The sequence below is a fragment of the Malaya genurostris genome, chromosome 2 (genome assembly GCF_030247185.1).
Source record: "Malaya genurostris strain Urasoe2022 chromosome 2, Malgen_1.1, whole genome shotgun sequence".
Lineage (NCBI taxonomy): Eukaryota > Metazoa > Arthropoda > Insecta > Diptera > Culicidae > Malaya > Malaya genurostris.
Genome location: NC_080571.1, coordinates 99926395 through 99945666, shown reverse-complemented (window position 1 = coordinate 99945666; position 19272 = coordinate 99926395). Strand labels below are relative to the sequence as shown.

The 19272-nt window shown below is 37.7% G+C and overlaps 1 protein-coding gene across 1 annotated transcript in view; it reads left to right on the top strand.

Annotated features, from left to right (window-relative positions):
- The first annotated feature begins 1915 nt into the window (after positions 1-1915).
- Positions 1916-19272, top strand: part of LOC131427801 (GTPase-activating Rap/Ran-GAP domain-like protein 3) — a 659718-nt gene continuing 642361 nt past the window's right edge. The window contains exon 1 of the mRNA XM_058591317.1: positions 1916-3051. Within this exon, the coding sequence (XP_058447300.1) occupies positions 2672-3051 (380 nt within the window). The 5' untranslated portion in view covers positions 1916-2671. The remainder of the gene's footprint in view (positions 3052-19272) is intronic.

Genomic DNA, 19272 nt, shown 5'->3' with positions numbered 1-19272 from the left:
GAAAACGGGTATAAATTTCGTTGAGAAAAATATCAATCCACCAAATAGCCATCAGCTTCAATCCATCGAACTTTACTGGGCAATCGTGAAGAGGGTCTTCAAGAAGACTGGTAAGGCAGCAGGGAACATGCAGGATTTTAAAAAAAATTGAGCTCAAGTGTCCAAAATATGCGATGCAACACTTGTCCGGACCTGATAAAGAGCGTTCGATCCGAAGTTCGAAAATTCGTGAAGGAATAACATAAATTTAATTCAGTTTTCATTATGCTCAAGTTAAACCTCGTACAAAATGGATTAATTTTTAGTTTGAAAAAAATATAGTTTTTTATCATAATTTGAAAGAAATATTTGTGGATGGCTTATTTTCGATACACTTCTTATTAAGCTCTTCTGTATACTTTCACTTACATGAAACGGACACTACTTATCTGACATAAATGACGTTCAATTGTCATAATGACGCTAAAATGAAATGTAGAGGCGCTGCTTGTTTAGAGATGATACTTTCAGCAAGAGCTGTCAAATCGGTAGGAAATTTTCTAATTACTTCACCTTTTTAACGAATTTTTATAAAAACGGGCAAATTTATTTGAAAAATCATAATAGAAGTGAAAGAAAAAGTTTTTACTCTGAGGTGGTAATTTTGATCTTAATGTATTAAGCGAAATTTAACGTTTATTGGAATTCGAGCATCATACAAATATTTTTTTAAAGCATACTCTTCCTCCTCATGAAAATTACTTTTCATTCCATTTTGTTCCACCTGGACTATTCCAAATTTGAACCGTAATATCATTCGTTTGTATCTATGTTTGGCATTGGAAGGAAATTAGGTTTTCTCACAGTGATTGCATAACCTTTCTGTACGAGACTGACAAAAGAGACAAAAAAGAGGTAAGAATTTAATTTAACATTTCCAGTATTCGAATGGATGAACAAAAAAAAAAGAAGTTGAGAGAAATGAGAGGGCACTGCAAAATTTAATAATTTATTATCGATATTCAAATAAGTTTCATTCGAACGTTTGATTGGAACTTTAATGCAATCATGGGCAGAGTCATCGTTACGCAACAGTCGAGATTTGCTGGTCTTCTGACCTTTGTTCCATATATTTAAAGATTTTAGTTCATCGAAATTAAAATCGAAATACATTTGCCATTTGAAAGAAAAATTGATTTTTTGCCGTTTATCAATGCGGCAAATGTATTCAAAACGCACTGCTTTCTGTATACGTCTCAAGTATCTAACTTTTGATACCGGAACTATTCGCAAACAAAATGAAAATACATTGTTTCAAATTGTGTCCGTAAAAAATAATCCGTATGCTTCGAGCTCACCACGAAGCGTGGATTATGTCATCAAAATAGGTTTTGATTGCATGGCACTGCAATTCAAGTTTACTCCTAATTGTGTCCATGCCAAACAGGAATGACGGAATAAATGAACATCTCACCTGTAGCAGCACGTGCTCATGGCAGTGAATCTGTTACCATCAAATTTTGAGAGAGAGCGAGTTCCCGCCCTTATTGACAGCATGGATGGTTAGTGGTTAGAATTCATTTCTCAACAACCGGGGGGCGCCAAGGTACTCCGAGCAGCGAGCTCTGGGTGTTTATTCTAGGGACAGCAACAGGCTCAAAGTAACACACGTGATCTACGTTTTCTTCGTAGCTTCAAGCCATAAATTGAGCTCTTACCATTTGTGGGTACACTTTCTTTCTGGTTCGCTTCCTGCCACCCACTCCCACCCAAATGGACTACCACAACTGGCCAGGTAGCCGCCTGCCAAGAGGGTGGCGGCGTTCGTTGTTTGGATGAAGTTTATTCACATTTCATTGGTGGAATTCTGGCTGGGAAAAAGCAATGCTGTCTACAGCCAGACTGGCATTCATGTTTGGTCGCGCGGTGAGGATTGTCGTGTTTTGGGTGGCGTTCCGGCGAGGTTGTACGGTGAAAATTTGCGAGTCGGTATTCATGCCGTGTCCTGTGGCGGTAGTGGCTAGTTTGTGCTGATGAATGGGAGAATAGTTTGTTACTCGCTGCACTGCAGCTTAGCTGATTGCTTGCTGTGTGAATAGCGTACCGGAAGTTTTGTCTGTCTACTTAGCCACGCACGAGGGAATTGCTCCAGTAGTGGCGGGGATGAAACAGAAACGGGAAAATAATCTGGCACTGTGAAAGTATTGGCTTCAGGTTATATATTTGCTATTGTGTGAAACAGTAGTCTAAGCGATTGAGTGCGGAAAAGCAGAAGCACTCGAAGCAAGCAATGGTTTTATGCTTACTTATGGCAGCATGTTTTGCATCAGGGTGTTAAATTTTATGAAACTTTTAAGATGACGATCAGCATTATTTTTCCGGGCACTCAAATTTATTTCATTTCTGTTGAAATTTTTATTAGGTGTAGCACCATCCGTAGGTTTCACATGTAAGTACTTTGCCAACCAGGAAAAAAAAGTCAACCAAGTGCGATTTTTTTACCAGTACATACATATATCATCGCTGGAGCGCAACAGTTAGCATCCTCTGTGGCATTGTGCGGTGGTATATCCTTATTGCCAACACAGCAGAAGAAAATAAATAGAAATACCTCCAAAGTGAACGCAGCCAGGTTTAAGTGCCAATTGTTTCTGCTGTTGATATTTTCCTTTCTTGTTGCTCGAAACAAGTAATGGAAAATCCCAACTCATCACATCCGCTGGACTCGCCGGTTCCGCCGTCTTACCGCCCTGTTCGATGGTCTTCGTCATCTGCGTCGTTACCGTCAACTGCTGGCACCGGTGCCAGTAGAGACAGTCCAACGGTATCACACCAGACTACTCATCATCAGCAGCAGCAGAAGCAGCAGCAGCAGCAGCAGGTATCGCTGTCCCCCAGACGCCGGGCACGCCTGCAGCGCTCCGAACGGCTGCAGTCGGATAATTCTTCGTCCTCACCTTCAAGCTATTCAGCGTGGGAAACTTTGATTAGAGATAGCTTCGGTCAGATCGCTTGGCCAATTAGGATCACCAGCTGGGAACTGACTAGCAGTAGCAGTAGCGGCACTACCAGGTAAGTCACTCTTCATTATTATCTGTGGAGTTGGGTGGTTGTTTTGAACACTTGTTGGTCGGATTTCGTTGTTCGTTTTGAGCTACACATAAAATGTTTTGCACAAATTTTGAATCAATTTAAACTTGTTCATATCAGATTATGATTTCATAAAAATTCAGAACAGACGGAATTTTTGACAGGGAAATTTTTATAATAAGTAAACATTTAAGCAATACGGCAGCAAAGCTGAGCAGATATCAAACTAAACACTTTGTATTGATATAAATTTATTCATGTAGGCTCCAAGCTGTTTGGATTAATTTAATTGAATGTAGTCACCTTTTCCGCCGCTATAGTTATTCCATCAATTTTTCAACTTTCCGATTCGATTTTCTCGCCTGCAAAGCCAGAGTCTGGAGCCCGAGGCGAACTCAAAATAAGCCGCCCCCGTCAATTTTTTAACAAACCTATCATTTCATTTTTCTGTAAGGTTATCTCAAGCTACACTTTCAATTTTTCCGAAACACTTGTAGCTCTCTTGAGTGCTACACCATAATTCTCACATTGAAACTGAAAACTCCACAGGAGCCTTCTGAAAACCATTATAAGATCATATTGCAGCCAAGTGAACAGTTTTTTATAAGGTTTATAAATCAAAATGAAGAACCAGCATACCCCTGCGTTAAACCTATTTCGAAATAATTCAAAATTCAAGAAAGTTTTAGAACCTGCATTACGATCAACATTAAAATTGCTCGGATGAAATTCATAGTGAGAATATAGGATATACTACGACTTTGAGTTTTTTTTTCTGAAGTAAAATCTGATTTATTGATATTATTGGTATTCTTCAGAATAATTTTCCTCGATTCTTGAAGGAACAACCGAAATCACTTTGTTTGGCCATCTACTGGTAATGACTTCCGATTGGAGCAGTTTTGATGTCCGGTCCGTTATTTCCGGTGCCTCCGGAATCGGAAACCGAGAACCATGATAGCAGGAATAAGTTTTTTTGGTCATCTACTGATAATGACTATCGAGTGGAGTAGTTCTGAGGTCAGTGTAGAAAATTGTTCAAATATTTGTTTCGCCCATTTAGGCGATGAAATAATTTTTTGACACACTTTACCCTATAATTCAAGGCACAAATCTCCAAATATCAAGGGGAGTGTGCCATTTGAGCCAATTTGTTCTGATTCCTGATTCGTATATAATCATAAGACCTTTAATTTAAATCTAAGTTTGTAAAAATCGGTCACTTCATCTTTGAGAAAAATTACTACACATATTTTAATTTTTTAACACATTTTACCCCATAACTCTAGAACCGGAAGTTTTGTCCAAACAAAATTCAAACATTTTGTATGGGATCATAAGACCTTTCATTTGGATCTAAGCTTTTGAAAATCGGTTCTGCCATCTACGAGAAAAGTTAGTACAAAAAAACGTTACATACACACATCCACACTCATACACACACAGTCATTTTGCTTAGTCGAATAGTAAATGATACTCAGTTCAATAGTCGGTTTTCACAATGAATACTTAACTTAACTCTATGAAATTGGAGTGATTTCCGGTTTGAAATACACGATCACTTTTTTAGATACTTCCGGAATCTGGACCCAAAATCAAAATATTCATCAACTAATCAAATCAGTCCAATTCAAGAATTATACGGCTATTTCAATGTATTTTATTTAATTTTCCGTGTCATGTATAAAAACACGTCCCTGAAAATGAAATATCTATACCTATAAGTCTGTAATTTCGGAACCGGAAGTCGTATCCGAATGAAATTTGGTAGAATTATATGCATAGATATACCTTATGATCAAAAAAGAACCGGAATTTTCATTTTAAAATTCCCGTGCTTGTCCAATCGGTAAACTTTTATTCTCTCAACGTTGGCAACACTTTTATACACATTCTGTCTAATTTTGACGCATATCGTACGATTAGTTTTTGTTCGGCGTCTATACAAAGTAGTTGATAAATTTTCGTGTGGCGATTTTTATAATGGATGAAAATTTAGAACAACGGCTCGCCTTCTAAGCGCCATTCGGTCGATTGTTGTGCGGTTTCGACGTCATATTCATAGATCCACACCTCATCACTAGTTATGATGTATTCGATGAATGTGGGGTCACTATCTGCGTTGAAAATCATCTCTTTGGCCACATCAACACGACGCTGTTTTTTAATGAAATTCAGCTTTTTTGGCACCAGCCGAGAAGCGACGCGTTTCAAACCCAAAACATCAGTTGAAATGTGCTGATCCATAAGAGCAATCTCTCTAATCGGTACAGAACGATTTTGCAACACGATTTGCTTCGCCGATTCAATGTTTTCTTCAGTAACAGATGTTGTTGGGCGGCCAGGGATTTCATCATGATCCAAGCTTGTACGCAGTGTTGCGAAAATATCAAATAATCAAATCTCACCGCTGCAGAAAATCATGCGCGATTTTCGACAGCGATTATCACTATCTACAATATCAATGATAATTGTGATCACTCGAAGTGAGTATGGAAAATATCACACCCCGTCCAATATCACCATAGTGATGTTTCGTAAACTCACACATGATTATAAATTATCATCATTGAAAATCATTCTCACAATTATCAGCCATGCAAAGATTTTCACTATCACATGGTGATATTCAATGAGGTGAGTGAAGTTTTGAAAATCAATTTCAACCAAATCTTATCATGCAGTATGATTATTTTTGGAATGGGTGGTGTCGAATCTCGATGTCTGAAGTAATTTGAAATTGTTGATAGTGAAATTCGGTTCGTAAAAATTCATCTAAACCCATGGCAATATGGATATTTTTGAAACGGGTATGATGAGTAGATGTTAAATATCGATGTCTGGAGTCATTTTGAAATCCAAGATGGCGGCTCTCGGATCATGAAAATTCATCTGAAACCATGCAATATGGGTATTTTTGGAACGGGTACGATGAGTAGATGTTGAATATTGGTGTCTGAAGTGATTTTGAAATCCAAGATGGCGGCTTTCGGTTCATGAAAATTCATCTGAAACCATGCAATATGGGTATTTTTGGAACGGGTACGATGAGTAGATGTTGAATATTGGTGTCTGAAGTGATTTTGAAATCCAAGATGGCGGCTTTCGGTTCATGAAAATTCATCTGAAACCATGCAATATGGGTATTTTTGGAACGGGTACGATGAGTAGATGTTGAATATGGGTGTCTGGAGTCTTTTGAAATCCAACATGGTGGCTCTCGGTTCATGAAAATTCAACTAAACCCATGCAATATGGGTATTTTTGGAACGGGTATGATGAGTAGATGTTGAATATTGGTGTCTGAAGTGATTTTGAAATCCAAGATGGCGGCTTTCGGTTCATGAAAATTCATCTGAAACCATGCAATATGGGTATTTTTGGAACGGGTACGATGAGTAGATGTTGAATATTGATGTCTGGAGTCATTTTGAAATCCAAGATGGCGGCTTTCGGTTCATGAAAATTCATCTGAAACCATGCAATATGGGTATTCTTGGAACGGGTACGATGAGTAGATGTTGAATATTGGTGTCTGAAGTGATTTTGAAATCCAAGATGGCGGCTTTCGGTTCATGAAAATTCATCTGAAACCATGCAATATGGGTATTTTTGGAACGGGTACGATGAGTAGATGTTGAATATGGGTGTCTGGAGTCTTTTGAAATCCAACATGGTGGCTCTCGGTTCATGAAAATTCAACTAAACCCATGCAATATGGGTATTTTTGGAACGGGTATGATGAGTAGATGTTGAATATTGGTGTCTGAAGTGATTTTGAAATCCAAGATGGCGGCTTTCGGTTCATGAAAATTCATCTGAAACCATGCAATATGGGTATTCTTGGAACGGGTACGATGAGTAGATGTTGAATATTGGTGTCTGAAGTGATTTTGAAATCCAAGATGGCGGCTTTCGGTTCATGAAAATTCATCTGAAACCATGCAATATGGGTATTTTTGGAACGGGTACGATGAGTAGATGTTGAATATTGGTGTCTGAAGTGATTTTGAAATCCAAGATGGCGGCTTTCGGTTCATGAAAATTCATCTGAAACCATGCAATATGGGTATTTTTGGAACGGGTACGATGAGTAGATGTTGAATATGGGTGTCTGGAGTCTTTTGAAATCCAACATGGTGGCTCTCGGTTCATGAAAATTCAACTAAACCCATGCAATATGGGTATTTTTGGAACGGGTATGATGAGTAGATGTTGAATATTGGTGTCTGAAGTGATTTTGAAATCCAAGATGGCGGCTTTCGGTTCATGAAAATTCATCTGAAACCATGCAATATGGGTATTCTTGGAACGGGTACGATGAGTAGATGTTGAATATTGGTGTCTGAAGTGATTTTGAAATCCAAGATGGCGGCTTTCGGTTCATGAAAATTCATCTGAAACCATGCAATATGGGTATTTTTGGAACGGGTATGATGAGTAGATGTTGAATATTGATGTCTGGAGTCATTTTGAAATCCAAGATGGCGGCTTTCGGTTCATGAAAATTCATCTAAACCCATGCAATATGGGTATTTTTGGAACGGGTATGATGAGTAGATGTTGAATATTGATGTCTGGAGTCATTTTGAAATCCAAGATGGCGGCTTTCGGTTCATGAAAATTCATCTAAACCCATGCAATATGGGTATTTTTGAAACGGGTACGATGAGTAGATGTTGAATATGGGTGTCTGGAGTCATTTTGAAATCCAACATGGTGGCTCTCGGTTCATGAAAATTCAACTAAACCCATGGCAATATGGATATTTTTGAAACGGGTATGATGAGTAGATGTTAAATATCGATGTCTGGAGTCATTTTGAAATCCAAGATGGCGGCTCTCGGATCATGAAAATTCATCTGAAACCATGCAATATGGGTATTTTTGGAACGGGTACGATGAGTAGATGTTGAATATTGGTGTCTGAAGTGATTTTGAAATCCAAGATGGCGGCTTTCGGTTCATGAAAATTCATCTGAAACCATGCAATATGGGTATTTTTGGAACGGGTACGATGAGTAGATGTTGAATATTGGTGTCTGAAGTGATTTTGAAATCCAAGATGGCGGCTTTCGGTTCATGAAAATTCATCTGAAACCATGCAATATGGGTATTTTTGGAACGGGTACGATGAGTAGATGTTGAATATGGGTGTCTGGAGTCTTTTGAAATCCAACATGGTGGCTCTCGGTTCATGAAAATTCAACTAAACCCATGCAATATGGATATTTTTGAAACGGGTATGATGAGTAGATGTTAAATATCGATGTCTGGAGTCATTTTGAAATCCAAGATGGCGGCTCTCGGATCATGAAAATTCATCTGAAACCATGCAATATGGGTATTTTTGGAACGGGTACGATGAGTAGATGTTGAATATTGGTGTCTGAAGTGATTTTGAAATCCAAGATGGCGGCTTTCGGTTCATGAAAATTCATCTGAAACCATGCAATATGGGTATTTTTGGAACGGGTACGATGAGTAGATGTTGAATATTGGTGTCTGAAGTGATTTTGAAATCCAAGATGGCGGCTTTCGGTTCATGAAAATTCATCTGAAACCATGCAATATGGGTATTTTTGGAACGGGTATGATGAGTAGATGTTGAATATTGATGTCTGGAGTCATTTTGAAATCCAAGATGGCGGCTTTCGGTTCATGAAAATTCATCTAAACCCATGCAATATGGGTATTTTTGGAACGGGTATGATGAGTAGATGTTGAATATTGATGTCTGGAGTCATTTTGAAATCCAAGATGGCGGCTTTCGGTTCATGAAAATTCATCTAAACCCATGCAATATGGGTATTTTTGAAACGGGTACGATGAGTAGATGTTGAATATGGGTGTCTGGAGTCATTTTGAAATCCAACATGGTGGCTCTCGGTTCATGAAAATTCAACTAAACCCATGCAATATGGGTATTTTTGGAACGGGTATGATGAGTAGATGTTGAATATTGATGTCTGGAGTCATTTTGAAATCCAAGATGGCGGCTTTCGGTTCATGAAAATTCATCTAAACCCATGCAATATGGGTATTTTTGGAACGGGTATGATGAGTAGATGTTGAATATTGGTGTCTGAAGTGATTTTGAAATCCAAGATGGCGGCTTTCGGTTCATGAAAATTCATCTGAAACCATGCAATATGGGTATTTTTGGAACGGGTACGATGAGTAGATGTTGAATATTGGTGTCTGAAGTGATTTTGAAATCCAAGATGGCGGCTTTCGGTTCATGAAAATTCATCTGAAACCATGCAATATGGGTATTTTTGGAACGGGTACGATGAGTAGATGTTGAATATGGGTGTCTGGAGTCTTTTGAAATCCAACATGGTGGCTCTCGGTTCATGAAAATTCAACTAAACCCATGCAATATGGGTATTTTTGGAACGGGTATGATGAGTAGATGTTGAATATTGATGTCTGGAGTCATTTTGAAATCCAAGATGGCGGCTTTCGGTTCATGAAAATTCATCTAAACCCATGCAATATGGGTATTTTTGGAACGGGTATGATGAGTAGATGTTGAATATTGGTGTCTGAAGTGATTTTGAAATCCAAGATGGCGGCTTTCGGTTCATGAAAATTCATCTGAAACCATGCAATATGGGTATTTTTGGAACGGGTACGATGAGTAGATGTTGAATATGGGTGTCTGGAGTCTTTTGAAATCAAACATGGTGGCTCTCGGTTCATGAAAATTCAACTAAACCCATGCAATATGGGTATTTTTGGAACGGGTATGATGAGTAGATGTTGAATATTGATGTCTGGAGTCATTTTGAAATCCAAGATGGCGGCTTTCGGTTCATGAAAATTCATCTAAACCCATGCAATATGGGTATTTTTGGAACGGGTATGATGAGTAGATGTTGAATATTGGTGTCTGAAGTGATTTTGAAATCCAAGATGGCGGCTTTCGGTTCATGAAAATTCATCTGAAACCATGCAATATGGGTATTTTTGGAACGGGTACGATGAGTAGATGTTGAATATTGGTGTCTGAAGTGATTTTGAAATCCAAGATGGCGGCTTTCGGTTCATGAAAATTCATCTGAAACCATGCAATATGGGTATTTTTGGAACGGGTACGATGAGTAGATGTTGAATATGGGTGTCTGGAGTCTTTTGAAATCCAACATGGTGGCTCTCGGTTCATGAAAATTCAACTAAACCCATGCAATATGGGTATTTTTGGAACGGGTATGATGAGTAGATGTTGAATATGGGTGTCTGGAGTCATTTTGAAATCCAACATGGTGGCTCTCGGTTCATGAAAATTCAACTAAACCCATGCAATATGGGTATTTTTGGAACGGGTATGATGAGTAGATGTTGAATATTGATGTCTGGAGTCATTTTGAAATCCAAGATGGCGGCTTTCGGTTCATGAAAATTCATCTAAACCCATGCAATATGGGTATTTTTGGAACGGGTATGATGAGTAGATGTTGAATATTGATGTCTGGAGTCATTTTGAAATCCAAGATGGCGGCTTTCGGTTCATGAAAATTCATCTAAACCCATGCAATATGGGTATTTTTGGAACGGGTATGATGAGTAGATGTTGAATATGGGTGTCTGGAGTCATTTTGAAATCCAACATGGTGGCTCTCGGTTCATGAAAATTCAACTAAACCCATGCAATATGGGTATTTTTGGAACGGGTATGATGAGTAGATGTTGAATATTGATGTCTGGAGTCATTTTGAAATCCAAGATCAGCAATAAAAATATACTACGAAAGTAAGAAAATTGTTTGAAGTGATAGATTAAACATAGCAAATTTTCGAAAATATGTATAATTGGATTGTGTTAGTTTTCAATCGCCAATCATTTGGTTGACAGCAACTAATTTGATGTCAACAATTCGACTACCAGAATGCTCAACAAACGAGTTCCTTACTTTTCCCAAGCTTTAGAACAGTAGTATTGGTTCAAGTGCAATATTTGCAGAACTGTCGATGATAAATTTTTGATAGTGATTCTTAAATAAATGTCTGCTTTCGCACAATGAATTCAAATCTACAATACCGTCTCGAAGTGTTGCACTAATTTTTCAAAGAAAATTGTCCGTTTTTATTCGAAATTTGAAAAAAATTACCTCTATAAACAAACGGTAAGTAATGTCGGAAACATTACTGCAAAATCGACGTTAATGCGCAATAGCCTGCACAGTTGTCTTCTAGTAGACCTACAAGCTTATGAAATTAGAATTTAGAGATGCAGATTATAGCGACAAAATTACAAGGTTGTGTAGCAGATACTACCAATCACGGTGACGTTTAATATTTTCAATTCACACTTAATGCCATTTAATATATAGTAAATGGTTAATTGATGAGTGTTACTTGCCGCTAGATGACACTCAACTCCCGAAAAAGTTAAAACTCCGTGGTTTTCACTTCAGTTTTGGTGGGTAAAACACGGTGATAGATTGCATTCACGAGAATAAAATACCAACACCAAAAAAGAACTTCCATGCACTGTCCACCCTTCTGGCATCAGTTGTAGTTTCTTTCCTCTTTCAAATTCATCATTTCTCCGTTTTTAACAACAAAAATATTGAATGCAACACTGGAACCTGCAGAAAAATCCGACCGAAACACAGCGAAACAACGCAGAGCAACAAAGAAATACAATCGCACGCGACGAGCGTTCTACACAAACTAAGTTCAAATTTTTCGAAAAATTTTCATAAACTAGAAGTTCACATTTTGGATATCAAAATGACTCCAGACATCGATAATCGACACCTACTCATCATACCCGTTCCAAAAATACCCATATTGCATGGGTTTAGTTGAATTTTCATGAACCGAGAACCACCATGTTGGATTTCAAAATCACTTCAGACACCAATATTCAACATCTACTCATCATACCCGTTCCAAAAATACTCATATTGCATGGTTTCAGATGAATTTTCATGAACCAAGAGCCGCCATCTTCTATTTCAAAATGACTTCAGACACCAATATTCAACATCTACTCATCATATCCGTTCCAAAAATACCCATATTGCATGGTTTCAGATGAATTTTCATGAACCAAGAGCCGCCATCTTCTATTTCAAAATGACTTCAGATACCAATATTCAACATCTACTCATCATATCCGTTCCAAAAATACCCATATTGCATGGGTTTAGTTGAATTTTCATGGACCGAGAGCCACCATGTTGGATTTCAAAATGACTCCAGACATCAATATTCAACACCTACTCATCATACCCGTTCCAAAAATACCCATATTGCATGGGTTTAGTTGAATTTTCATGAACCGAGAGCCGCCATGTTGGATTTCAAAATGACTCCAGACATCAATATTCAACATCTACTCATCATACCCGTTCCAAAAATACCCATATTGCATGGGTTTAGTTGAATTTTCATGAACCGAGAGCCGCCATGTTGGATTTCAAAATGACTCCAGACATCAATATTCAACACCTACTCATCATACCCGTTCCAAAAATACCCATATTGCATGGGTTTAGATGAATTTTCATGAACCGAAAGCCGCCATCTTGGATTTCAAAATGACTCCAGACATCAATATTCAACATCTACTCATCATACCCGTTCCAAAAATACCCATATTGCATGGGTTTAGTTGAATTTTCATGAACCGAGAACCACCATGTTGGATTTCAAAATCACTTCAGACACCAATATTCAACATCTACTCATCATACCCGTTCCAAAAATACCCATATTGCATGGTTTCAGATGAATTTTCATGAACCAAGAGCCGCCATCTTCTATTTCAAAATGACTTCAGATACCAATATTCAACATCTACTCATCATATCCGTTCCAAAAATACCCATATTGCATGGGTTTAGTTGAATTTTCATGGACCGAGAGCCACCATGTTGGATTTCAAAATGACTCCAGACATCAATATTCAACACCTACTCATCATACCCGTTCCAAAAATACCCATATTGCATGGGTTTAGTTGAATTTTCATGAACCGAGAGCCGCCATGTTGGATTTCAAAATGACTCCAGACATCAATATTCAACATCTACTCATCATACCCGTTCCAAAAATACCCATATTGCATGGGTTTAGTTGAATTTTCATGAACCGAGAGCCGCCATGTTGGATTTCAAAATGACTCCAGACATCAATATTCAACACCTACTCATCATACCCGTTCCAAAAATACCCATATTGCATGGGTTTAGATGAATTTTCATGAACCGAAAGCCGCCATCTTGGATTTCAAAATGACTCCAGACATCAATATTCAACATCTACTCATCATACCCGTTCCAAAAATACCCATATTGCATGGGTTTAGATGAATTTTCATGAACCGAAAGCCGCCATCTTGGATTTCAAAATGACTCCAGACATCAATATTCAACACCTACTCATCATACCCGTTCTAAAAATACCCATATTGCATGGGTTTAGTTGAATTTTCATGGACCGAGAGCCACCATGTTGGATTTCAAAATGACTCCAGACATCAATATTCAACACCTACTCATCATACCCGTTCCAAAAATACCCATATTGCATGGGTTTAGTTGAATTTTCATGAACCGAGAGCCGCCATGTTGGATTTCAAAATGACTCCAGACATCAATATTCAACATCTACTCATCATACCCGTTCCAAAAATACCCATATTGCATGGGTTTAGTTGAATTTTCATGAACCGAGAGCCGCCATGTTGGATTTCAAAATGACTCCAGACATCAATATTCAACACCTACTCATCATACCCGTTCCAAAAATACCCATATTGCATGGGTTTAGATGAATTTTCATGAACCGAAAGCCGCCATCTTGGATTTCAAAATGACTCCAGACATCAATATTCAACATCTACTCATCATACCCGTTCCAAAAATACCCATATTGCATGGGTTTAGTTGAATTTTCATGAACCGAGAACCACCATGTTGGATTTCAAAATCACTTCAGACACCAATATTCAACATCTACTCATCATACCCGTTCCAAAAATACCCATATTGCATGGTTTCAGATGAATTTTCATGAACCAAGAGCCGCCATCTTCTATTTCAAAATGACTTCAGATACCAATATTCAACATCTACTCATCATATCCGTTCCAAAAATACCCATATTGCATGGGTTTAGTTGAATTTTCATGGACCGAGAGCCACCATGTTGGATTTCAAAATGACTCCAGACATCAATATTCAACACCTACTCATCATACCCGTTCCAAAAATACCCATATTGCATGGGTTTAGTTGAATTTTCATGAACCGAGAGCCGCCATGTTGGATTTCAAAATGACTCCAGACATCAATATTCAACATCTACTCATCATACCCGTTCCAAAAATACTCATATTGCATGGGTTTAGTTGAATTTTCATGAACCGAGAGCCGCCATGTTGGATTTCAAAATGACTCCAGACATCAATATTCAACACCTACTCATCATACCCGTTCCAAAAATACCCATATTGCATGGGTTTAGATGAATTTTCATGAACCGAAAGCCGCCATCTTGGATTTCAAAATGACTCCAGACATCAATATTCAACATCTACTCATCATACCCGTTCCAAAAATACCCATATTGCATGGGTTTAGTTGAATTTTCATGAACCGAGAGCCGCCATGTTGGATTTCAAAATGACTCCAGACATCAATATTCAACATCTACTCATCATACCCGTTCCAAAAATACCCATATTGCATGGGTTTAGTTGAATTTTCATGAACCGAGAGCCGCCATGTTGGATTTCAAAATGACTCCAGACATCAATATTCAACACCTACTCATCATACCCGTTCTAAAAACACCCATATTGCATGGGTTTCGTTGAATTTTCATGAACCGAGAGCCGCCATCTTGGATTTCAAAATGACTCCAGACACCAATATTCAACACCTACTCATCATACCCGTTCCAAAAATACCCATATTGCATGGGTTTAGTTGAATTTTCATGAACCGAGAGCCGCCATGTTGGATTTCAAAATAACTCCAGACATCGATAATCAACATCTACTCATCATACCCATTCCAAAAATACCAATATTGCATGGGTTTTGATAAAATTTTACGAACCGAAATTCACTATCATCAATTTCAAATAACTTCAGACAATGATTTTCGACACCACCCGTTCCAAAAATAATCATACTGCATGTTAAGATTTGGTTGAAATTGATTTTCAATACCACACTCACCTCACGGAATATCACCATGTGGTAGTGAAAATCGCGCATGGGTGATAATCGTGATAATGCTTTTGAATGATAATCATGTGTGAGTTTACGAAACATCGCTAAAGTGAGATTGAACGGGTGATGATTTCCCCCATACTCAGCGGTGATATTTGATGTTTTGAAAATTTCGCACACCGATATTAAGTGATAATCGTTTTCTAATATCATTCTCAGAATATCAAATGATTTTCTTCATGATGTTCGGCGATGATTTTGTAAGTGATAATCACCAACAATTATTATCGGCGATAATAACTGATTTTTGATATTTTGAGAATGATAATGCCAACACTGCTTGTACGGACCACCTTTGAAGCGTTTATACCACTCGTATGCCTGTGTTTTTCCTAGACACGATTCACCAAAAGCCTTTTTTAACATTTTCAACGTTTCGAAACACTTAAATCAATTTGCAACACAAAATTTGATGCACGCACGTTGTTCTAAATTTTCTTTTTTTATCATAAGGTAAATAATAACTATAACTAATAATTTTTTTTGTGATTTATCGTTATTTTGATATAAATCAGCTACGTTGCGTCAAAACTAATGCAATAAATGCAACAGTAGAACATCAAAATGGAGGACATGACATTTTCGTTAACCTTTGAATTACACTTTACCTAAAAAGTAATAAATCTTATAGCCCACAACAAACGTGTCATAGATACACTTTAAACCACACGACAGCAGTTGTGTAAAAGAATTGCAATAACAATGTTTAATGGTTTAATTAATTCTCGGTCTAGTGATTCTATTTTCGGTGAGTTGTTCTTGCTAAGTTATTAGGCCATGTAAAAGGTTTTATGAAAGCTTCAAAACGACCTGAAAACTATTATATTACTTGTAAAAAGAGCGATTGATTATAGTTGTCATGAAACCGTAGGAAGAGGTCCATGAAATTTACGAATTCGAAAAAAAATTGGTTATGCCAAGTGTTTAATTTCTAATACCTGAGACTTCGAGATCTAGAATTTAAAAAATAATTTTATTTTAAATCCACTGTAGAACTTATGAAAATTTGTAGATTTCCGAAACGAACACTTTTTTGAACCGAATGTCTTAGAATTTGAAACTTTAGGATTTAAAATTTGAAAATACAATTTTTTTTCTAAATCCATATCAAAAATTTCGAAAATATATGTTTTTTAAAAATTCGATTCTATAATGCCAAATGTAATAGAATTGGATGAAACATGGAGATCTAGTGTCATCACGAAAATAATATAAAAAAAATCGACTATGAAACTTGAGATTTCCGTAATAGAAATATTTTTTTTGGCAAATGTCTTAAAATGGCTTTAAACTTCGAGATCTATTTTCTCAAAAAAAAAAAAGAAATTTTCAAATGGAACTCTCAAATCAAAACTTCGACTCTGGTTTGAAACAATTTTTAGATATTTGACACCAATAATGAATTTACGATCTCGGAAATTTCAATATTCCCACAGTTGATTTTTTTTACAAAAAATAATTATTCAAAAAGTCTCTAGATCTCGACGTTTCAGACAGTTCTATAACATTTGGAATCGAAAAAATATCTCCTCAAGATCGAAAATTTTCAAACTTTAACCATCGGGCATATCCGATTCAGCTCAAATTTTGCATAGGGACATGTAAAATTTAAATTTTGAGCTCAGCACGCTTTACGAAATTAGAGATGACCTCAAAATGTTGGCACACTAATGTACATAGCATGAAACACTACTAAGAATAGTCCTTTGGGTTGAGCTGTTGACGTAAGACTACACAACTATTATCGATTTACTGTTGGTTTCCGTTTTGAACAGTTATCTTTTGTGTTCCTCATACCCTTATTAGTATCACGGTGAAATGTAGTTTCGATATTTTATCAGAATTATTAATTTCCTGAACAGTACCATTAGTTTGTTTATGTTGGTGAGGAACGGTGTGGTGTCAACATAATTCAATTAAAAACGAAGCACTGTTTGTACGAGTCCTGGTTCCCGACCTGAAAAGATTCTTTGTGTCAGTAATATCGTAGCACTAGTCATGCAATGATTCCGAACGCAAGGAATCGGTTGCAAAGTCTGTTGAAACAGAAAGGCCAAATTCCACAAAACGAATGTAATGCCAAGATTGTTCCTTTATTTTGTACGTACAAATCGATTCAACTTATATGAGGTCTTACAGTCGCGTAAGTTGCTATAAGTCCGGATCCGACTTCCGAATTCCACACCGTCATTTAAAGCGACGATGCAAAAGAGAGAAAAATTCTGCTTATTTTGTCATAACTCTATACAAATTAAAAAAGGTTATGTTAGATCAAGTTTAAAGAAAATTGCGACAGAATCGTCTAGTGATATATTTGCAAATATTATTCACCTGAGAAATCCATCATCACACAACTAAGTGGATAAAACAGGTTTTTATAATGGCCAATGTTAACATCAACACTTTTGAAAGCATTATGGAAAGCGAAGTATAACAAGTGGAAAATAAATTTTAACACCGGACGAGACACGAAACTTTTCTTTTTTTTGTTAACTGTTATGAATAAATCTTAGTGAGTGTAGAATCCTTCGGAACTCTTCTCCAAAATAAAAATTGAAAAAATCAAATTTGATTATTTTCACATTTAATTAGTGTAACGGCTCCCTATTTCATCTTATTTGTAAAGACGTTACCTTAAAAACCTGATTCAGCCACTAAAAAAATTATAATTATTTCATATTTCTGCTTAATTCGCCTTTTCTCTAAATTGAGATCTGATTCACATTTATTGGAAATGAAACTAATATTCAAAAAAACAGCTAAAGCTACTTTTGATATTGTAGCCCACCCTTACCGATCCCTAAAAAGCATGCAGTTTAAAGCGCCACTTCCACTTGGGAAGACTGCATGCCGCGATGTGTTTGCCCGGATGAGACTCTCCTTAGGGCGAGTTCCCGAAGAAGGTCGACTCAAAGATAATTCAAGATCGGTCAAGATAGGCATACCAAGAATCAGTATCCAAAAGACGGGTAGATGACCCTATTATCAGCCAGCAGCAATCATCAATACCTAATCACCTTCCGAGAAATAGCGGTAAGAGATTTACCCGTACCCAAAGTCATCATCATGGGCAACGCAGCTACTCGCCCCCAGATGGCGTAAACCTCATCGAAGCTGAACTTATAGCACACGTTCAAATCCCACGAAGTGGAAGACGGCTAACAACGCAAACTTGACGAAGCGACACAAACGTACGAGAATGGACTAAATGATTTCCTAGCTACCTCGGTAATATAAACATATATCTTGGGAAAGCAAACAACATTTATTTAAGTGAAAATCAACGGGTTCTATTGCATATTATATAATTGGTTTCACGATTTCTATCTAGGCCTATCTACTATTCGTGTGCGTGCTTTCTCTCCCTACTCGTGCTCATTGACCATTTTTGTGCTTTACTACTATATGACGTCACTCCTTCTCTCTCGATACCATGTGCTTCGCACCCGGGTGACTAATCGTATGGGTTGTGTGTGGCGTTCAAAGATGGTGTCACAAAAACATGATGGCCGACACACAACCCTCAACTTATGGACGCGTCCCTATCACTCGTTTCGAAACAGGAATTATCCATATGCTCTCCAATACTTTGTTTAATTACGGTGCGGGTTCTTTGGACGCCGCCCTTCCAAATAAGGTAGAAAGAACGATACGACTCACCAATAGGTTCGGCTGCTGCTGCTGCTGGTGGATGCTGCGATCGATCGTTGTTCGGTTGACGATGACGTTTTTGGTCGATTGGGTGTGGGTGATCACATCACCACGCAGATTCGAGCCGACGGTTGATGGCTCTAGGATACGTCCAGCGGTCAGTTGACGGTCCGGCTTGCTTCCGGCGATGTAACGGAGGCCGGGTGTAGAGTTCGCCGCACGCGTGTGGTTCTGATTGTCCGCTTCTCCAGTCGTAGCTGTGCAAATAAAAGAGCGTGCCGTATGGCTTTTGCGACGGGG